Source organism: Chenopodium album, chromosome 16 (genome assembly GCF_948465745.1).
Source record: "Chenopodium album chromosome 16, dcCheAlbu1.1, whole genome shotgun sequence".
NCBI classification, from domain to species: domain Eukaryota; kingdom Viridiplantae; phylum Streptophyta; class Magnoliopsida; order Caryophyllales; family Amaranthaceae; genus Chenopodium; species Chenopodium album.
In genome coordinates, this window is record NC_137849.1 from 6,768,768 (window position 1) to 6,791,009 (window position 22,242).

Genomic DNA, 22,242 nt, shown 5'->3' on the forward strand with positions numbered 1-22,242 from the left:
ATGTATCAATAATTGTACAGGATTGATGATATTTTTAATATCACTTTTTTTTTTCTTTTTTTGGTGAGAGTGCTATAAACCCCCTCCTTATTTTTCACTTCCTATTATAATCATGGCTCCAAGGAAGTGAAGTTGACAACCTTGCCGGTGAAGTGTGTTGGAATTATTTCCAGCTTTAATTTTAAGTATGTGGTTTATCTCACATGGATAGAATAAGGTGGATGTGAATTGTTTATATTGTAAACATTTGAGTATGAGTTATGAAATGGGCCTGAATGTTGTTTTGTGCAAGAGGACTAAGGGCCTGTTCATATTTACTGAACTGAGCTGAACTGAACTGAACTGAACTGATTGGAACTGAACTGAACTGAATTGAGCTGAAATGAATATTTTATGTGAGAGGGAAATTAAGAGCTGAACTGAACTGAACTAATTGGAGCTGAACTGAACTGAAATTAAGTAAATATGAACAGGCCCTAAGTAGGATATTATTAAGCAGTTAACAAAAGATAACTCAGGAGAAGAATAAGATATATAGGTGGGTGGTAGAGCATAGAACAGAGTTACGATGAGAGTTGTGGGTTAATTAAGTCGGAGTAATTATTTTGGACTTGTCTCATGAAGCCATAGGTGAGGCAAGCCTCATCCAATATGTTCTCTTAGAAAAATAGTAATGTCATTTTTTCATTTGTGTAACTCATTATACTTTTGTTATTGGTCTTTTTAACTAACAAAAAGAATAAATTTACTTATTTATGAAAGTAACCACATTTTTTCATTATTGAGAAGGTATTGGGTACGAACTGTCGCACGCAGGCTGGTTGATATATTTTACTGATTGGTTGATATGTTTCATGTGTTGGCTGTATGTTTCATTTGTTGGTTGATATGGTTTTTGTGTTGGTTAATATATTCCTTTTGTTGGCTGATATGTTTAATTTTTGATATGTTCCTTTTGTTGGCTGCTATCTGACATTAGTTAGCTGATATATTTCTTTGGTTGGCTGATATCTTCATTTTGTTGACTAATATGTATATTTTAATTGTTGGCTTATATGTCCCATTGTGTTGATTGATGTGTTTATTTTTTTGGCTTACATATTGCTTTTGTTTGCTGATTTCATCCTTTTGTTGGCTGATATGTTCCTTTATATATCTTTTGTTGAATAATATGTTCCTTTTGTTGGCTGATATGTTTCATTGTTAGCTAACATGTGTCCTTGTGTTGAATGATACGTTTTTATTAATGTTAAATTTGTGTCTAATATTGATTGATATTAGACATCAATTGGCTGATATGTTCATTGTAATGGTTGATATACGTCATTTGTTAGCTAATATGATTAACAACATACAATATTTGTATTTCCTTCTTTCTCATATTTCCCCCTCTTCCTCTCTTTCTTTCTTTCTCTTTCAAATGAATAATATATCAGCCAACAACCCAAAAATGCTCAAACTCAAACTCTAAACTCAACCACCACCACTCGTGCCACCTTCTCGACCCAATTCACCAACAACAACCCAATACAACAAACTGCAATAACAACAACCGCACAAACCATCGCGTCACCCCGCAACAACAAACACCACCAAATCAGCCCACATCGCCACCACCTCCACTGCAAAACACTGTCGCACCTTTTCACTGCAAATACCTAGCCACTGCCATCAGTAGCGAACCACCAATATGCAGCGCCAAATCGCCACTAAGAGCCACCATCGAATCGCCACACCAAATCGCACCAAGTAGCCACCAAATCGCACCCTAATTTCCACCACCAAATTGTAGGAGATTATAGGTACTAAATTGCGGAAAATATATGAATCATATTCATAAAGCACCTAAACCAAGGATCTCATGCATAACACATAAAGAAGTAAGAATTATACCTTTAAAGCGTGATTCCACAAGTGATCGAACAAGGAGAACAAGAACCCCACGTGTGATTCCTCTACTTAGTCCACGAGTACGGGTTAAACCTCCACTAATGCTAGTTAATTGTGACTGAACACTTCAATCAACCTTCAACGGAGATTTGAGCCACGAACACACCACAACACCACCCACGCGCCACCACACGCGCCACCCGGGGAGGAAGGTCGTACGGACAGGGAGAAGAGAGAGAGAGGGCCGAGTAGAGAGAGAGAGAGAGTTAGGGTTTTGGGAAGCTTGGTTGCTTGTGTGACAATTCACTGTATGTCAATTGTTATATCATGTAACCCTAGGCATGGTTTATATTTATAAATCATATCTAGAAATAAAACCATGTCAAGTCCAAAACCCATTAGACTCTTCTAGCTATCCAAGCCCAATTATCAACATGGTATGTCATGAACTCATGAGGCCCAATAATGGGCCTCTAACTTGTTTAACCCAATACTCTTATGTGTGACCTTGTAGGATCCACTCTATAAGGCTTCGGGCCATTAAGCTAGCCCAAAGATCCATTGTCATATCTAGCACCAAACATTGACGACCCTATAGAATGAACTAATTATCTCCATAATCGTGATCCTTAATATATCTAGCAATTCCACTTATCGAAGACATAACTCCTTCACCAATCACACCAAAATCGCCACCAACAAATCGCACCACCAAATCGCAGCAAATCGCCACCAACAAATAGCACCACCAAATCGCAACAAATCGCCGCCAAATAGCCTCCAAATTGCACCCAAATAGCACCACCAAAATGTATTACCAAATTGCAAGAGAAAGAAAGAGTAGGGAAGAGATGTAGTAATGTCACACCACCAAAACGCTGCTGCATAATAGTTTGTGTTTTTTTTTATTGGAATAACTCCACATCTGTCAAGGTACGTAGTCCCATTTGCTTATCACATTAACCCTTATTATTCCATTAATTACCTTATGTGTAAAGTGGTCACCCTATATAGTTAGCCACATATAAGATTCTAAGCTATACTACATTTTTTTTTTTTTTTTTGCCACAAATACGTTCTCCTCACTTTTTTTAATGCATTTCTTTCTTAAAGCCACAAATACGTTCTCCTGACTTTTTTTAATGCATTTCTTTCTTAAATTAAGTGTTTTTTTAATTCATTCATTTATTTAGACTGATTTTTATTATTTTACTTTCATCACATGGTCCCCATTCACAACCTTTTAGAATTATTATTTCTCTACTCACAAAACCCTTACTTAGCTTTTTAATAAACTATTACACTATTATAGTATTATATATTTTCTACGATTTTTAATTTTCCAACAAACCCTACTTACACAATATTTTATTCTGTTCAACTCATTTTAGTAAAACTTAATACTGGTCAAACTGATGCACCAAAAAACACAGAGGGAGTACTATTGAATCGAATATATATAGTTGATATGGAATTACCTGGAATTTTGAAAAGTAAGTCCAATCAAGCCTAAGACTTCACTTATTTAAGGACCTATGTTTTTTGGATTTGACAGCAAGTTAATGAAGAGACTTAGTTTTTTTTGGCAGAAATTTATTGAAAGGATTAAGTTTTAAGTCTGATAAGTTAAACATGGGTTACTTTATCGCATTTTAACTAGAGTTCTAAAAGGTGGAAAAAAGACTAGGAGATCCTAAAGGTGAAAAAATAAAAAACATAGACCCCAATCTTATGCCTAACTCGATTTTACATAATCATTTTTTCATGTTTTAAATACATTCTCCCTCACTTTTTTTTAGTGCATTTCTTTCTTAAATTAACCGTTTTCTTAAAACATTTGAAAATATCTTAATTAAATTATTTAATTTTTTTGGTCAAAATATATTATGGAGCAAAGCAAGATGAACCCAACCCTAACAAAGAACATGGGAGCACAACCTCCAACAAAAGAAAAGCAAAATGCAACACAGAAAATTAACTGTCAATTTATCTCTCCCCCCAAAAAAAAGAAATTCAACTGACTTTTGCATGGAATTTTCATAATGAGTAGTCCATTTTCAATAGTTCCCTCTAAAAGTGAAGATTCACGCTGGCCAAATAAAAGGGAAATTGGGGCCACTATCTCTTTCTCCCTCCCTAGTTCGAGGCAAATCGTGACATTAAAGAAGAACCCACATGAAAAAGAATTTCTTTTGTGCTTAATATGACTTATGACAGCAGTGTAATGAAAGACAAATCATAATAAAGCTAGGCATCTTTCCCCGTTCCTTTTTTAACTAGCTGGAAAAAGAGAATCATACTCGGATATGTGAGTATGAATCCTACCGTATAGTAATTTGGTCGTGTTCTTTTGAGTTGTATAGAGCCAAAATGAATAGAATTGAAGTAAAATAATGAACTGAGCTGAGGTGAATTGAATTGAAAATAAGTTTAAAAGAAAAGTGTCTTCCTATGATTTTGTTAAATTGCAATGTGAGTTTAAAGAGGTGTACGGTGTTTTAGGAGATGATAGGCAAAAAATGAAAGTAAAGGGACTCATGTGATCAGGAGAAAGAGAAAAATACTTCGTAGAGTCATTGTCCCAAAAGAGAACACGTTGTGATTTGAGAGAAATGAGTAAGGTAGTACTGTTTTTTTTTCCCCACAAAAGCATATGATTTTGATGTTTTTGAAGCACAAATAAGCCAAGCATATAATACTACAAGAAAAAAGGCCTAACTTCATTGATGAAAAAATGGATACACAAATGGCATTTATATTATCCTAACTAATCAATGATTATCCTAAATAAATGAGAGAAATTTCAGAAAAATTCAAAGTCTAAATAAGGACCCGAAGACCTATCTGAGTCTGAAGCACCTTGTTTGTCATTAGGAGGTTCTGATGATGTTTTGGATGTGTGATTATAGATTGTGAGGTCTATAGGTTTCGGAATTTCTGGAGGGGTACTACCGCGAATGAGAGCCCAATTTACAGTTTCGAAGAAGGGGTGTTGTTTGATCTCAGTTGCACCTCTCTTGAATCCCAATCTTTTTTGGGGATCTTTTACAAGCAGACCTCTGATCAGATCTTTAGTAGCAAAACTTGTTGGTGAACCCTCAGGAAATTTGAGGGGCTGCCCAACTACATTGAACAATGTCTCGCGGTTTCCATTGCCTTTAAATGGTGTCTTACCATGGAGTAGTTCATACAAGAAAATACCAAACGTCCACCAGTCGACAGCACTGCCATGACCATCTCCTCTTATTATTTCAGGAGCTAAGTACTCGTGTGTTCCAACAAATGACATAGAGCGGGCATTGGTAGGTTCTGCAATAAGAATTGGAAGTGAGGATGTGTTTGTAAAATTAAACTTTTCGCTCTTAACCTTACTAGACTTGGAGCTGAAAAAGCGTGGCCTGAAACAGGAAGGCTGCAAGCAAGAGGGCTCAACGCAAACAGGTAGTTTGCAAGACGGTTCAATGCAGTAAGATGTGTTTGTACAGTTAGGCTGATAGCTTCCCTTAACAAGAGTCGGATTTACACAACACCTTAACGAGAGGTCAAAGTCCGAGAGCATAATATGCCCATCTTCCCTCACCAAGACATTTTCAGGTTTTAAGTCCCTATACACTACACCCATCATGTGTAGATATTCCAAGGCAAGAAGCACCTCAGATGCATAAAACCTGCAATAATTGAAAACCAATTAATTTAGATTCCGTTCTCTTCACCTGAAATTCACTTATCCGAAATGATTAAAAGGACTACCGAAAGACTCAGAATAATTCAAGGGTTTTCACACATCAATTAAAATGTAAGCATACATGCAAAAAGGGTCAAAATTTGAAGCATGCCATAAATTTGACCGTATTATGTCAATCAATTCCATCATTTTAAGAATAACATCAAATAGCAAGTGAAGATCGGAAAATCAATTCAATAGAGTCCCCACAAAACAAACTAAATCTTTTGTTGAAGTGACATTTTTCAAGTGATTTTCTTAGAGAAGGATGTCCCCCAATTTACAGCCATAAGTACCTTAAATTAACAACTTTAGATCCCACATACCCACACTACCAAAACATTATCATTAAATATAAGACCAATTAATCCCCCTCATCATCTTTACACTTTTATTGATCCTAACTATTGCTCTCTGGCAACACTGTACACCCGGGTGTATAAACCAATCGTCGAAAAATCAACAATAGATCAACAAAAATAAAATAAAATAAAACCAACCTCGACGCCTGCTCGGAGAAATGCTTGCTAGGTTGACGCTGTCGAAGAATATGAAGATCACCACCATTACAAAACTCCATAAGTAAGCAAGAAAACTTATCGGTTTCGAAATGCGAATAAAGTGTTGGAAGAAATGGGTGATCTAACAAACCAAGAATATCCCTCTCAGTTTGAGCTCTCAATAACTTCTTTCTTCCTGCTAACATCCCTTTATCCATAACTTTCATTGCGAACAAACACCCCATTCCTCGAAGTTCAGCTAAATAGACACTTCCAATATCACCAAATCCTAATTTCTTTAACAGCCTAAAATGTGCCAAACCCAACTCACCATCTTTCCCTTTAACACATTGAATCGCTTCCATTCTAATATCATTGCCTTTATGAGGTTTATTGGGGTTGCTACTTCGAAAGCTGCAACTCGCATCGACAATGCTGTTGGGATTATTGCTACAATTACTCATCTCGCTCATACTCGAACTCACGCTCTTTTCACTCTCTCCATTTTCCGCCATTTTAAGCAAGCACCCAATATTATTAGGCTTGATAAACCCACTAATTTCAGACCCAGAAAGAGTAGTACTACTACAAGGACTTACACTAACACTAGCACTAACACTGACATTGTCGTCTTTGATGGTTAGATCTTGAAGAATGGTATTGATAGATTCAGAGTTAAGATCAGACCTCTGTTTCTTACTGGGTTTATTCATGGATGTAGGAAAGGTGTTCAACGAAATGCCTGAATGAAGAAATGGTTTTTTCTGGGGTTTGAAGAAGTGGGTATTGAAGCTTTGGGTCAATGGAAGATGACGCCGTCGTCGAGGCGGTCAAAGCGGGAGAAAATGGAGGAGAGAGAAAGAGAGAAGAAGAAGAAAACGGCATTCAAATTTGAAATGGGTAATTGTTTTTTTGGGTTGGTGGGTGGGTTAAGTGAGGTGAGTTGAGAGACCCAATGAAGGGGTGAGTTGGGGTTCGAGTAAACTCAGTAACCCAGATGAGTTACAGCTTACAGACAAAAAAATATACAGAGGAGAGAGAAACAGAGAGAGAGAATGAAGAGGGAAAAAGTGATGCCTTTGGAATTACGAGGGAGACAAAAGTGATTCAGATTTTCCAAAAAGGATGAAAAAAAAAATAATTATTGAAATTTTTGGTTATTTTTTTTGGCTACTATAACAGGCATAACAGCCAATACCGTTAACTAATTAGCAGTTTTTAGCATCCTATGTAAGAGGGTTAATCTGTGATTTGTTGACTGCCAGAATTGGTGTTTGTGACTTGTGAGTTTGTGTGAGCGTCGCTCGGGTTTAATAACTAGTGTTGAAAATTCGACATATAATAACTTAAAAACTAATATTAAAACTTTGAGATGTGAAAAATTGACATGTAAGGATATTGTGCGGATTTAAAAACTAATATTGAGATTTTAAGGTTTGAAAAGTGACATGTGAAGATATCACACGAATGATTGAAATTTACTTGTATTTATAGTTGCTACTTTCTTGATGAAAAGAAAGTTAATGGAAAAAATAACTTCAAGATGCTACTATTAAAAAATATTAGGCCTGTTCACGGATCGGATATCCGATCCGAAATGTGATTTCGGATCGGATATCCGATTCATCGGATGTCAGAAATTGAAATCCGAATCCGATCCGAAAATTTCGGATATCCAATATCCGATATCCGAAATCATTCGGATCGGATATTTCGGATATCCATTATCCAATGTTTAATGAAAACTCAAAATTTTATGGTTGTATTCTTGTAATCCTGTACGGCTGTACTTGTTAATCCTGTACTTTTTTTTTTTTTTTGAAAAACCTGTACAATAATTGTAGTAGTCTTTTTTGCAAATTAAATTAATTAAAAAAACCATTAAATACTCCACAAACACAAGCAGAACTGCAGTAGCATACTAGCAATCTTAGTGCATTACAAATCCAACTCCTCAAATAAAAAATACAAAGCTTAGTAAAGTCTCAATATTACAAAGTTTACCAAAGTCTCAATATTACATTTTACTAAATAATAAAAACAGTAGCAAAAAAAAAAAAAAAAAAAAAAAACAGTAGCAATAATACTCCTCAAATGCATGCCTCAAATGTAGTCATCAACAACCGAAACCTGCTCAACCAAAGTGGACAGTTCTATACCAAAAAAAAAAAAGTTAATAGTTATCATTTAACTCAAGGCTAAAATAAAGAAAATAAATTATACTTGAAATCATACAAAGAAAAAATATATTACCTTCTTCAATCTTCTCAAGATCTTCAATACGCTCTTCCACCACAAGTGGTTCATTTGTCATTCGCAACCAATCTTGTGCACAAATTAAAGCTTCTACCATTGTTGGTGAGAGAGAACTACGAAATGGATCAAGCACGCGACCACCGGTGCTAAATGCGGACTCCGAAGCTACGGTGGACACGGGAATGGCTAATACATCTCTAGCCATAAGAGAGACTACGGGATAGCTTTCCTCACGTTTTTTCCACCACTCTAATGCATTAAAATTCTTTCCAATGACATGTGGTTCTCTTTCATCTTCTAAGTACTTGTCTAAATCACTCTTCTTTTGAACAACACTTTGTGCACCAAAATCTCTCTCAAATTCATAAACTGCCATATCATGCTCATCATAGTTTTCCAAATCTTGTGAAGACAAATCATCTAACTCAGAAGTGGTGGACTGATTTTCAGATTGTTGTGTGGCATAATGCTCATATAAAGAAGTCAAAGTCTCCTTAATCCTACCATACAACTCCCTAGCTTTATCCGAATCATATTGATCATCAATTGCCCACTTAACATAATCCAACTTACGCCTAGCATCAAGCACAACAGCAATATACAACATCAAATTGATATTATCTATATTTTCCCAATACTTATCATGCTTTGCCTTCATCCCATAAGCCATCATTTTCTCATTATGATCATGAGAATCACACCTTCTCTTAATCATTCTATTGATTGTCACAAGCTCTTGCAAGTACATATTAGAGGTAACAAATAAAGAACCAGAAAGTCTAAGAGTGGCATCATAAAAAAATTTAAGAAAAGGTATCAAAGAAGCAACACGGTCCCAATCTTCATCTTCGGGAACACCACAAGTCTTAGACAACTCAGTTCTAAATTTACCACCATCACAAGTTTCAAGCAAATCAAATGCTTTACGATAAATCAAGGCATAATCTAACATCAAGTAAGTGGTGTTCCATCTAGTATCAACATCTAGACAAAGTTGACGTTTTGACTCGATTTGCTCTTGATTTACACAATTTTTAAATTTTTGCATTCTTGCCGGAGAGGATCTTACAAACCTCACACCATTACAAATTCTTTTTATAGAGTTATCTGTTTCTTTCAAACCCTCCTTCACAGTAAGATTGAGAATATGAGCTGCACAACGCATATGCACAAACCTACCATTCAAAACAGTACCATCTTTCCACCTTTGAAACCTCCTTTTTAAATATTGAAGTCCTACATCATTTGAGCTTGCATTATCTACTGTTATGGTTAAGACTCTAGTAATGCCCCACTCAAGCAATCTTTTCTCAACTTCTTTACCAATAACTTCTCCAGAGTGACCACTAATTGGACAAAAGTTCAAAATTTTTTTATGTAATTTCCAATTCTGATCAATGAAGTGGGCTGTTAAACACATATAACTCAAATTTTGACAAGATGTCCATGTGTCAGTGGTGAGACAAATACGTGAAGAACACTTACTAAAATTTTTTTTTAGATTTTTCTTTTCATCTACATAGACACGATAACAATCCCTAGCCACAGTAATACGAGAGGGAATGAGAAAGTTTGGTTGGACAACCGACATAAAGTAACGAAAACCCTCACGCTCGGAAAACCTAAATGGCAATTCATCCATTATTATCATTCTTGCAAAAGCTTTACGACCATCATCTTGCTTAAACTTCCACAACTCTAACTTTCCTTTCTTTTCCCCCACCACATTTTCACCAACACTATCATCTCTGGTAGTTTGTTCACTTTGTAAAGAAAGACGTCTTTGTGACTTATCAATGTTAGGGGGGTATTCTTTACAAATTTGAAGGTGATTTTTCATAGGAGTTGTGCCAAGTCTAGAGCTACCAGAAACATCAATTTTACAATACAAGCATTTTGATCTTTCAACCCCATTTTTATTGAATTTCTCAAAATGTTCCCAAAGCCAAGATCGTTTTTTTTTACCTTTACTTGGAGCATCTTCTTCGTTTGGTCTTTTATTTGAATTAGGAACATCTTGAACTTCTGGTTCAGATTGTGGAGTTGGATTTTCTGGAATTTGTGTACCTTCCTCATTCAAAGGAGTGGCACTCTCACTCGTCATATCAACGGTTTCATCCATTTACCTACAATTATTCATATACAATTACAATATAAGAATCTGAATTCTCCAACAAAAAATTAAACTCACATAATTATGTTGAGTATAGCACTAAAGCAGTAACAGAAAATAAGAATTTGAACAAAAATTAACAAAGAAGCAAGAAATTCAGAAAATAAGCAACAAAAAATAAGCACGAAATTCAGAAAATAAGCAATAAAAATTCAACAAAATTAACACAAAACTTAATAGCATGCTTAACTGTCTATAAATATAGCATCTGACGACTAATTTCACCTAATATTAGTACTTTATATTAATAATTTGATGTACAACTCTCATGTGTCCGAAAGTTATAATTATAATTGACATTTGAAAGTTACTTATAATTATACTCCATAATTGACATTTGAAAGTAGTTTTTGTACATTGTAGTCTTCTTCACTCTTGATACTCTATTATTTGTCTCTAGAATGTACAAGTTCACTGAATTAATTAACTCTAAAAGATTACAAATTAATACTAGAAATTACAATAATAATTGCACAACTCTAAGCTGTAACAAACCCTCTATACTATAAATAGAAACAACATTGCCACACCTCATCTCACAATATATATCTCAATTACCAATGGATATCACTGGAAAATCTCAGCCGGAAAATCTCCCAAAGGTCCTGATTCTCAATCCATTACATTTCTTCTCCCTTTTCGAGGCCGAATTCTCTAAGCATTTTCACTTCGTTAAAGCCTATGACTCCCCTCTACCCCTGCCTCAATCCATCAAAACAATGAATTTGAACTACATACCTTGTTTGAGGCCGAGCAAATACGAGTAGAAGGAGATCTGGGCGAGTGGAATGAAGGAGATCTGGAGCGTGGTGGTGGGGTGGGGTGGCGCCGTGGCAGTGGGGTGGGGTGGCGCCGTGGCAGCTTGAGGCCTAGAGCGGCTGAGCGTAGAGAGGGAAAGGGAAGAATTTAGGGTTTTTAGTGAGAGAAAGTGAACAAGTGAAATAGTGAATAGGTTGTCTATTCTCTATTGTGAGTATTGTCTACTGAAATATTGACTCTACTGAGTACTGATTATTAAGTTTTTTTTAATAATATTTATTTTTTTAAAATAAAAATATATTTAATTTCAATAATATTTACCTTGTAAAATATCGGATATCAGTTCGGATATCCGATATCCGATATCAGATATCCGATATTTTTCGGATATCGGATATCCGAAAATTTAGAAATCAATATCCGAAATTGTATCCGATATCCGATTTTTCGGATCGGATATCCGATCCGAAATGAAAACTCGGATCGGATATCCTAAAATTCGGATCGGTTGCGGATCGGATTTTCGGATTTTCGGATTCTCAGATAGTTTTGTACAGGCCTAAAAAATATAACTGTTACTTACCTTGTTTTGCCTCAATTATGTGACTTGTTTATTTTAAAGAAGAGAGAATGGGGTGAACAAGATTTTAAGTGTATATGTAGGCCTCTCAAGATTCAAGGATATGAAAAGAATCATAAATCAAAGATGATCTTGGGTTATCTAAAAATCTTGTGTGATATTGTCATGTTGATACATAATTGATTACAATGTGAATTTGCCTATTGAAGAATAAGAACAAGGTTAAGAGATATAGTATATAGATATCTCAATTCTCCAACTTATGGTAAGAAATAACGATCAATGAAGATTTATCTTGCAATCTTATGTGATATTGTAATGCGCTAAAACATTATCATTTATAATATAAATTAAATTGCATCATTGGCTAAGTACGTGATGGCATTGCTCCCCTGCCCCACTATCCATGTAGGTATGAGTTTCATCTTCATACCGCCCCTACCACTTAAGGGTGTCTTTTTAGAACTTGGTTTAGTTTTAGGCCAAATCCAATTCGATCCAAAATACGATTTGGTTTCCATATGTTCAATCCAATCTAATCTAAATTCCAACAAATTTGAGATAACTCTTATTAACAACGCTTGGACAATTCTAAAATGTTTATTTACTTATGTGCCTTAATTAATGTTAATTACCTCTTTTTTTGAACTCTTAAGAATAGTATGTGGATATTTATACCTCTAAAAAATTTGTTTATATATTTTCTCTCAATAATGTTTCCAACAACTAAAGTTGTGACATAAGGTCAAAAGGAAAGAACTCTCAAGACATACGCGCATTAACCGCCTAATTACTTACAAAATTCAGCTCAATCCAATTCAAATTAGTCCCTCCTTTTCATAATAAACCCAATAGTCTGACTGACACACGTGTCAATGCATAACTTTTGTCATTAATATATGTAATTATATATTACCGAGAAGTATTAAAAAAAGTTGATATAAATTAAATATACAAAAGACTGCTCCAAAAATATATACTTGTTAACATATTTTTTTTTTTAAATAGTGCAAAAGTCAAAATGTTGTGAATATACTGAAACATAGATAGTAAAATTTGTTAACTTGGATCCTATTCGTAAAGGGAATTTTTCTGTGTGGTTAGCCACATCGTGTAAGGCCAGGGTTACTAGAGCTGCTAAGGGTTACTCGAGTTACTTGGTCAGAGGTACGTAACTCGAGTTGTCGGGGTTACTTGAGTTACTTGGTCAGGGGTTACTCGAGTTGTCAGGGTTATTACTCAAGTTACTCCTGACCGACATACCAAGTAACCCCTCAAGTAAACCCTGACCGAGTAACCCATCAAGTAACTCCTTAACGAGTAACCCCTGATCGAGTAGCCACACAAGTAACCCCTGATTGAACTCCTCAAGTAACCTCTGACTGAGTAACCCTTGTTGGACTTCCTCAAATAAACCCCTAACTGAGTAACTTAAGTAACCCCGGCCACACGGTGTGGCTACCGCATATAAAAATTTGTGATTTGAAAAACCAAATTAAAATAAGATGAGATTTTTTTTAGGGCCCAATGACCGTAATCTAATTTTTTATCTTTATTTTTTTTTAATAAAAAATGGTATTAAAAATGTACAGTTTTATTGGTCCAACATTAGCTCATAGTCTCTATACATATGCCTTGAAAACATAGTATTATATGATCAATATAGATAATTCAACATCAATTGCTTCCCCGTTTCAATAATAATGTAACAAGGATGAAATTACGCATCCCAAAACACATTTTATATATTAAATATTTATAATTGTATAAGAGTAAAAATTATAAAAAGTTGATATTGTGAAAGTATTTAATGAGACAAATCTACTAGATCCAACATGACTATATTTTGCTCAATGTATAAATCATATTATATGATCAAACAAGAGTGATGAGTTCCTATTGCTGCAATATTATTGGAATGGAGGATGTACAAATTACTAGGCTAGGTATTATAAAAATCTATTAACTTATACTAACAGCAAATCTTTCCATGACACTTTTCATTACCTTAAGTAACTATTTATAGCTTATGATATTTTCTTTCCAGTTTAACAATCATATTTCATATATACCCAAATAAAATATTTTTGAATATCTTTCATATACTTTATATTTTGTAATATTATTGCCAAAAAAAATATTTAACAACCGTGCATTGCACAGGATTTTAACCTAATATATATATAAAACCATACGTATTTTAATTATTTTAATTATTTTGGATTCGAACCATCTCGGTTTGATACAATATGAAAATTTGAATTTTCTATAAATTTCAATCCAATCCAATCCGATTATAAAAATTCAATATATAATGATAATTCAGTTTGAATTGGATGGAATTTGGTTATTATCCGAATAAGAGACGTACGGATGGATCATAATACACTTGATAAGAGTTACTAGTAATGGATTAGGGCCAATAATTTATTTTTGTTTTGGCTCCCTAAAAGGCAGTCTCTACCCTAATAAGTTGACTTTGAATGAGACTATAGAGTATAGAGTCATTCCAAACATAAAAAGGGCCAAAAGACTACACATAGCGCATGCTTTAGAGACTCGAAAAGTATATGACTATGTTGTGATGGTCCCATATTTTGGGTCCATGCGTAATGGTATGGGCCTTAAAATATGATTTGCTTCATAATTGTGTAGTCATCAAACACTCATCAGTTAACTAGTTACAAATTTTATTTAAGGATCTTATCATAAATACAAATGACATGCTCCTTCCCTTGAACTGCCTCCTTGGAAGTGTTAGGACTTGGAGCTTTAAATCTTAGAAGTAGGTGCCTAGGTGGAACCTACATGAATTAAATAACACCTCTATATAAAATTTCACGGAGTACATATTGACTTTTACATTTATCGGACATTAGTCTCAATCATCATTAAAAGAGAATCCAATCTATAGTACCACAAAACAAAAGTGTCACTCAAACCTTATGGTAATATGGTAATATGAGATGCCTCTTAGTCTTATTCGGAGTAAAGTGATTAGCTCTATTATTTCTTTTAATCGATATGTGTTATTTGAGGATGAAAACAATAAAGATTTACAGTGTTCAACAAATTTACGTCTTTCTTAATTTTGCAATGCCTCCTCAGCTATAATCAAATGAACAAATGTCTTGCTTTCTCTTGATTTGTCTTGTAAGGCAATGCATCTATAAAGTGTATATACAGGCATACAGCCACGTTTCTACCTTGTTTTTAAAGATCAAAACAAGTCAAGATCACAATTCTTTAAGTAAAATCAAGGAATTAACATTTAGTAGCACCTGTTAAACTAGATTCTGGAATTACTAATATTATAATAACCCTTGTTACACTTGCCACTTTATATAATTCATTTGTCATGACTAGCCTAGATTTTATAATACATACATTGTTGAAATTCTGATCTACTCATTTTAGCCATAAATGAAATTGCCTCAAGCCCCTCAGCTAATTATTTGTACCATGGTTTGGCATTTACTTTTGTTAGGTATCCATTCTTCTTCTTTTACAAGCTTAAAACTTACCTCCTTGATATACAGTAGCAAAATCTTTGTCAATTTTAGGTTTAGGTAACGTATATGCATTGCTTCGTGTTTGTGTGTAGTTGTGTCCAACGTAAGATAATGTGGTGTTTGTCGATACATATGTATGTAAGTATATACTTTAGGTACACTCTTGGAAAAATACGGTGTAAGGGAATTCATTTGAATTTTTCAATTAAAACGTTCACAGAATAATTGATTGTTTACTCGTATTATTTTCAATCTTCTTAAATGTCGTATATGACCAATCACCAATGTGTTATTGTTGCTCATTTTGTACTTCGATGATAGCCTCTTGATGCACTCAGGTGTATATATCAATATATACGTGTAACGTGTATGATCAATTCATCCATCATACTGTTTTTTGCATATTGTTGATGGTGTATAGCTTGATCAAAATGCAGGAGTAACAGGACACATTGTACCTATAGTGGTCACAAACAAATGCCCTTTCACTATATGGCCAGCAACAGCCCCTAACACAGGCCACCAAGTCACAGCCAACGGCGGCTTCACCCTAAAACCCGAGCAGTCATCAACCATCCACACTCCATGGGACTGGAGCGGCCGCATATGGGCTCGAACCGGCTGCAACTTGAAAGCAGAGATTACCAACACCACCACAAATCCCCTAACCTTAAAACCAGCATGTCAAACAGGGGACTGCGATGGCCGGCTCGAGTGCAACGGCCTCACAGGCAAACCCCCAGCAACATTAGTAGAGCTCACACTACACACAGACAGAAACCAACCTAGCTTCTACGACGTTAGCCTCGTGGACGGGTACAACCTCCCTGTATCAGTCATAGCAGGACGATCATCCCTTGACTGTGCCATTCGAGGGTGCGTAAGAGACTTGAAAGATTTTTGTCCATTGGAGTTGCAAGTTAAGGATGGAAGAGGGGGTGTAGTGGCTTGTAAGAGTGCTTGTCTCGAGTTCGATATGGACAGGTTTTGTTGCAGGAATGAGTATGGGAGTCCTGAGAAGTGTAAACCAAGCTTGTATTCGAGTTTATTTAAGGGTGCTTGTCCTTCTTATGTTAGCTATGCGTTTGATTCGCCTTCGCCTTTGGTGAGTTGTTTGGTGAAGGAGCTTTTTGTTACATTCTGTCCTGCAGGATGGGGTGATAGACATGGTAGTCATTTGGAACAATATGCTTCTTATTAGGTAAATTGCTACTTCAATTTGTATATGATTTTATACTTGTAGACTGACCTTTTCTCTATGTGAAGCTTGGAACAATAAAGAGAGAATAATGAAATTAAATTTGTTTGTGTTTGGATGGAGTTTATTGTACTACGTATAATTTTTTGATTTAATGTAGGGGTGTTTGGCAAATGGTTTATTGGGTAAATTTGGCTAATGGTGTGAATAAGGCAATGTGTTTGTGAACAACTCAATGTCAATCTCAATTAGCTCGAATAGAAAATGAAAAATAAAAAATTAAATGCGCATTTGATCTTGAACATGCTCGAATAACAATATTGCTTAACAAACTAAACTCAAACAAGTAGATACGTATTCGTTTGACATCGCTGTGGTTTTCTGTTTTTGGTTTTTTGTATTTCAAAACCATATGATATATGACATGTAGTGAATCAAAAATTAGTCTAACTTATTAAATCCTGACAATTTTTAAACTGACAACAGAAAAGTGAATACACATTTTTCTTGTTTCCTATTTATGGTTTTTGATTTTCAAAAAAAAAAAAAAAATTAAAAACAAAAAACGATGTCAAACAACATGTCTTGATTTGTTTACAACCCACACTACTTTTGGTTTATTTTTATTTGATCAAATAGCTTAAAAAATACTTTATAAATGACTTTTTCTACAAACTGAAAAGTTAACTTTTATGCTGAAATAAATAATCTATTTGCAGTACTAATAAAAACATAATGAACAAAAAAATATATCTCAATTTTCACTCATATTGTGAATATTTTTTTTGTGCATTATTATATTTAATTATGTATAGTTATAAACTGTCCGTTGATTTTACAAAATACACTTTATTTGGTAGAATATTTAACTTAATATCTAATAAAAAAAGTATATCAAACTAGCCAAGTGAAATACGAGTAACTAATAAGAACCAAATGCCAATTGCTAATTGCCAAACATTACTATTTGAACGGTAGCCAATAGCCAAACACTAATATTTGAATTAAATAGCTTTTTTAACCGATCACAAAATGAAATTTACTCCAAAAATTATTGTTGTACACAATTTATATAAACACAACAACAACAATAACAATAATAAAGCCTTAGTGTCAAAATGATATGGGTAAGCTTCCATTAATTGTCATACTGAACAATCATTTGTCAAAATTACTCTAATTCTATCAAGCTCTATTGAATTTTCCTCATCAAATAAAAACATTGCAAAGTTAAATTTTTTTTTTTTTTTTGGAAGACAAAGTTAATCTAGGCCTAAGCTAACTATCATTAAAACCGGACCATAACAAAATGAGCCTTACCCAACCCACACATCTCACCCACTCATTCCCCAATGTTCCTAAATATTAATAGCCGTTAAACCCCATTTTCACACATAACGGCCGTTCGATCTAGGGTTTCACAGTTCAACACTCATCCCAAACTCATATAACTACACTCCTCAAACCCTCATTCTTCATCATCAATCGCTGCTTTCACCGCCCATTTCACCGTCTCCTGGTAAACAATTCTTCTCTCAATTTCTCTTTCATTCTTGTAAATATGTGTTGAATCTCAAAGTTCTTTGCAATCATCTGATGAGAAAAATACTGCAACAATATGACATTGATTTTCAATCTTCATGATTTTTGTATTTAAGTCTCTGATGATTGCTCTTTCTCCAAATAAATAGCATTTTCATCTTCAAAATTCCTAATTTTTTCAAAGTTTTTTTTTTTTTTTTTTTATTTTTTTTATTTTTTTATTAAGATTTATGAGAAATGATGAATAACTTTTGGTCCGTGTTTCTGAATTTACCGTGACAGATACCAATTAACCATCTCTGATCTCAATTAATTATAATCAAATTTCTTAATTTTATTGCGGCTCAATGATTTTTCAGCCTTTTAGGCAATATACGCTATTCTGAATCATTTATGTTGTCATTCATAAATTTTTTATGAGAGTTCTATATCTTAAATTAATTTTTTTTAATTTGTAATTTCTTTAATTGAATTTCTTTTTGCGATGATGATTTATGGAATTATTCACATGTCAGACTTCGGAGGTTGCTTGCAACCTATGAGATAAAAATCCTTATTTCTGAGTAAATTCCTTCAATTATTTTTTCAAGTTTCATTTTATTTTTTCAATTTTTGGCCAAGGATTTATCAAATTGTCCGTACCATCTGAAATTGATGATATTTTTAACAAATTTTCTGAGGCCAATAAAACAATCAAATGTATTTCTAATTTTAATTTGATTTTAATTTTTTTAATATAACTGGCTGTGATGTTTATGTAATACCATCAAACTCTGAAAGCTTCAAGCTTAATTTGATGACATCACTAATTACGCTGAAGCCTTTAATCAAATTTATTTTTTTAAAAATTTTTATTAAGAATTGAAAATAAAATAAAAATGCGGCAATAAATTAGAGTCTCTGATGCGCTTAGTTACAATAGCGCTTTTAGCGCTGTACATTGCCAATATTAATATGGGAATTAAAGATTCTGGCATTTTCCATTGTTATTAATGGTTTATGCATTCAGATGTTCCTATAATTAATTATGATTTACTTAATTTAATTTAATTATAAGACAAGGAGATTGGAAGTGATGATTATTTCCCCAGATGATCGACGTTGAAATAACTGAGCTATTTTAATTCTCTTATTGAGAATTCAAGCCAGATTTCTGATCCGTCTCTTTGTTACTCGAAACCTGATTTAATTCCAACCCGAGCTAATTGGAGGGACATTAACAATAGATTATGATTAATGATTCTGAACAATTAATTAGATTAGATTAGGTTTTAATTGTAAGGTGAAAAATTGGAGTTGGAAGTGATGATTATTTCCCCAGATGATCGAAGCTGAAATTACTGAGCTATTTTTATTCTCTTCATTGAGAGAATTCAAGCCAATTTTCTGATCCTTTTTCCATTAATTAATTTGAAAACGTCTAGCTTTAGTTTCTTTTTATTTAATCCAAATTTTTAGTGTGGGAATAGTTTTTTTTTTTTTTTTTTTTTTTGGTGTTTAGAGAGAGCCACGAGGGCGGGTGATGAGAATCGATCCCAGGATCATCTGGGACCGGAGAGAAGCTCTGATCACTTGAGCTATCCCTCACTCTCTTTGTGTGGGATTAGTGAGAAATGATGAATACTTAATTGGTCTGTGTTTCTGAATTTACCGTGAATGATACCAATTAACCAATTTTGATCGCACTCAATTCTTTATTACAGAGTACTCCTTCGTTTCTAACAGCTACAAAAAAGCCTGGCTCCATAATTTCTATGTATTCATGAAACTTGTGTGCCCGATTTTGGAAGATAAGAATGGAAGTGATGATTATTTCCCCAGATGATCATCGTTGAAATAACTGAGCTGAGCTATTTTAATTCTCTTCTGGGAAGAGAATTCAAGCCAATTTTCTGATTTGACTCAAAGTAGATTTTACATGAACCTGAACAAATTTTGAACAATTTTGGAGACCTTTCAGCACAATATTAAAAACTAAAAAGTAGGATTAATGAAAACCAAAAACTCAGCCTAGATTTTACATGAACCTTGACAATTTGGAGACTTTCAGCATAATAAAGAACAAAAAACAATACTGTTAATACAATAATAAAAGATCTACTAATTGACATTGATTACATGACTTTGTTGTTAACTACTATTTAAAAATAACTTAAATAAAATAAAATCGATTGATTTACTCATCATCACTTGATGTTGATTCCTCAGATGATACTCCTCAACACCATCCAACACAAGCTCTTGTTCGGATTTCAACTTGTTTTCTTGCCTTTTCTTCTCAAGGTAAACAATTAAGTTCCTTGAACATTCCTCAGCAGTAGTAGTCCTAAGTGATCTAGGCATAATGTTTTCGGCTACATCAGCTGGTGTAACATCTATTTCCTCTAGCAACCTTTTAATGGTTTCGAACAAAGGATGTGATTCAAGCTGTAAATAATTCTTAGCCAACATATTCAAGCTGTAAGTAATTCTTAGCCAACATCTTAAATGCTTCATATCGACAGTAAGACAACTCGATATGCAAGTCCATTCTACCAGGCCGAATTAGAGCAGGATCGAGTTTGTCAACATGGTTAGTCGTAAACACGATGATCCTCTCTTCTCCACAAGCTGACTAAGTTACATCACTTCCTTTCTTCTTTTTGTCTTTCGCTTCCTTTTCTCCTGCAGGTTTATTCTTCAAAGGGTCTTTTTCGTTGGTCTTTTGACTCTTTTCTTTATCTGCTTTTTTCTCTGTTCTTTGTCCTGTCAACTCCAATGAACAATCTATATCTTCAATCAGAATGATGGACTTACATGTTGTATCGATTAGTAGCCTTCTCAATTGCTTGTTATTCCTAACCGCTGTCAATTCAAGATCGTAGATGTCGTAGTCTAGGAGATTAGCCATGGCCGCTACTAGTGTTGATTTCCCTGATCCTGGGGGACCGTAAAGAAGGTAACCCCGGCTTTCCAATTTGCGCGTAGTAGTCTTTCGCGCTCATAAACCATTGTAAGTCCTCGAGGATCATCTGTTTCTTTGCTTCCTCCATCGCCAACATCTTGAATCTTGCAGGGTGTTTGAAATCAATGCACTGTTCCCATATATCTCCCTCATCTCCATTCGTGAACAATTGTCGCTTCTTGTTTCGATTTGTAATTGCTTCACCTTCCTCAAAAACATAGGGTAAATATTCTTCCATTATAAACTTTCTGTGTTTGGCATGAAACACCAATCTAAAGTTTCTGTTTAATAACACAACATTGTTAGTAAAATAACGAGTCATAAGCGAAAATCTAGAAATACTTTATACCCGATTTTGACCAATATTTGTGAAAGCTTTTTGGTTAAACAGAGGATTATTGCATAAGAAGAATATATTCTTAAAAGATTAAAAAAGAGATGTGAAATAATTAATACGGAGTAAACCATAAACTGTTTGACTGATTAAATTAGAACGTAAAAGAAAGGAAGGATGTGAACCTTAATACATTGTAGTTTCGGTAAAAAGATTGTTCAAGGTGTCTTTTGATGAAAATCCACCAGACTTGAACACCATTGTATTCATCCATGATTTCTTCATTATCTCCCAATTTTATCTACAAATTCTTGGCATCTTCATCATAATTAGCGTACATGCTTAAAGCTTTTGTTGAAGATTTATCGCCAAGGTAGCTTTGGATAGCTTCATAGGCCTCTTTTCGAGTGTATCAATTTGTGTACTCATCGAAGGTGATATCGATGTAAGGGGACAAGTAATTAGCCAATTTATTAGTATAACGAGAAGTGAAATACTCAATGGCTTCATGTAACCTAGGAGGGAGGTAATGCCGGTAGATTGTCCATATGAACATTAAACCTGCGAGGCTGGAGCCAAACTGTGATGAAAACATCTCCATCTTTGATTACGAGTCAAGCAAGTCTTGTATGAAATGTTCTTACAATTCTTTAGTCATATTTATAGAGATTTTAGCGCGATGACCTAAACATATATAGAGTTTCCATGTTACAGTAGGATTGTGAAGGGGTAACTTTAATTTCCTTTTTTTGTTTTTGAAAGAAACAACTTATTTCCTAATTTGAATGATAGAGAACGAACATAGAATCTTCTTTGTCCTATGCTTAGGA

General features: G+C 34.2%; 2 protein-coding genes, 7 non-coding genes and 2 pseudogenes across 9 annotated transcripts; 9 read left to right on the forward strand and 2 right to left on the reverse strand.

Moving 5' to 3' along the window:
• Positions 1-4,693: 4,693 nt before the first annotated feature.
• LOC145586193 (serine/threonine-protein kinase D6PK-like) lies at positions 4,694-6,910 on the reverse strand. Its single transcript, XM_081642963.1, has 2 exons — positions 6,115-6,910; positions 4,694-5,558 (listed from the first exon to the last, which is right to left on the reverse strand). Exons 1-2 carry the CDS (start codon positions 6,825-6,827, stop codon positions 4,694-4,696), a joined length of 1,578 nt encoding a protein of 525 aa, XP_081499089.1. The 5' UTR covers positions 6,828-6,910.
• An 8,339-nt stretch (positions 6,911-15,249) lies between these two features.
• On the forward strand, positions 15,250-16,673 carry LOC145584793 (thaumatin-like protein). Its single transcript, XM_081641584.1, has 2 exons — positions 15,250-15,369; positions 15,832-16,673. Exons 1-2 carry the CDS (start codon positions 15,306-15,308, stop codon positions 16,593-16,595), a joined length of 828 nt encoding a protein of 275 aa, XP_081497710.1. The 5' UTR covers positions 15,250-15,305; the 3' UTR covers positions 16,596-16,673.
• A 1,506-nt stretch (positions 16,674-18,179) lies between these two features.
• LOC145587143 (small nucleolar RNA Z199) lies at positions 18,180-18,262 on the forward strand. The gene has a single exon (XR_014101170.1). It is a non-coding gene; the product is annotated as a small nucleolar RNA Z199 (small nucleolar RNA).
• A 104-nt stretch (positions 18,263-18,366) lies between these two features.
• On the forward strand, positions 18,367-18,441 carry LOC145587013 (small nucleolar RNA SNORD18). Its single transcript, XR_014101079.1, has one exon. It is a non-coding gene; the product is annotated as a small nucleolar RNA SNORD18 (small nucleolar RNA).
• Positions 18,442-18,475: 34 nt separating this feature from the next.
• Positions 18,476-18,559, forward strand: LOC145587144 (small nucleolar RNA U54). Its single transcript, XR_014101171.1, has one exon. It is a non-coding gene; the product is annotated as a small nucleolar RNA U54 (small nucleolar RNA).
• Positions 18,560-18,610: 51 nt separating this feature from the next.
• Positions 18,611-18,704, forward strand: LOC145587147 (small nucleolar RNA R64/Z200 family). Its single transcript, XR_014101174.1, has one exon. It is a non-coding gene; the product is annotated as a small nucleolar RNA R64/Z200 family (small nucleolar RNA).
• A 44-nt stretch (positions 18,705-18,748) lies between these two features.
• LOC145587172 (small nucleolar RNA snoR117) lies at positions 18,749-18,818 on the forward strand. Its single transcript, XR_014101197.1, has one exon. It is a non-coding gene; the product is annotated as a small nucleolar RNA snoR117 (small nucleolar RNA).
• A 382-nt stretch (positions 18,819-19,200) lies between these two features.
• Positions 19,201-19,296, forward strand: LOC145587139 (small nucleolar RNA Z103). The gene has a single exon (XR_014101167.1). It is a non-coding gene; the product is annotated as a small nucleolar RNA Z103 (small nucleolar RNA).
• Positions 19,297-19,430: 134 nt separating this feature from the next.
• On the forward strand, positions 19,431-19,529 carry LOC145587140 (small nucleolar RNA Z103). Its single transcript, XR_014101168.1, has one exon. It is a non-coding gene; the product is annotated as a small nucleolar RNA Z103 (small nucleolar RNA).
• A 401-nt stretch (positions 19,530-19,930) lies between these two features.
• LOC145587141 (small nucleolar RNA Z103) lies at positions 19,931-20,035 on the forward strand (annotated as a pseudogene).
• A 275-nt stretch (positions 20,036-20,310) lies between these two features.
• On the reverse strand, positions 20,311-22,013 carry LOC145584794 (AAA-ATPase At3g28510-like; annotated as a pseudogene).
• Between the last annotated feature and the right edge of the window lie 229 nt (positions 22,014-22,242).

Coding starts and splice junctions, on each gene's coding strand:
- LOC145586193 (XM_081642963.1), bottom strand. CDS start 6,827: ATGAATAAACCCAGTAAGAAACAGAGGTCTGATCTTAACTCTGAATCT. Junction 5,559..6,114: donor TTCTCCGAGCAGGCGTCGAG/GTTGGTTTTATT, acceptor CAATTATTGCAG/GTTTTATGCATCTGAGGTGC.
- LOC145584793 (XM_081641584.1), top strand. CDS start 15,306: ATGAAATTGCCTCAAGCCCCTCAGCTAATTATTTGTACCATGGTTTGG. Junction 15,370..15,831: donor TTGGCATTTACTTTTGTTAG/GTATCCATTCTT, acceptor ATCAAAATGCAG/GAGTAACAGGACACATTGTA.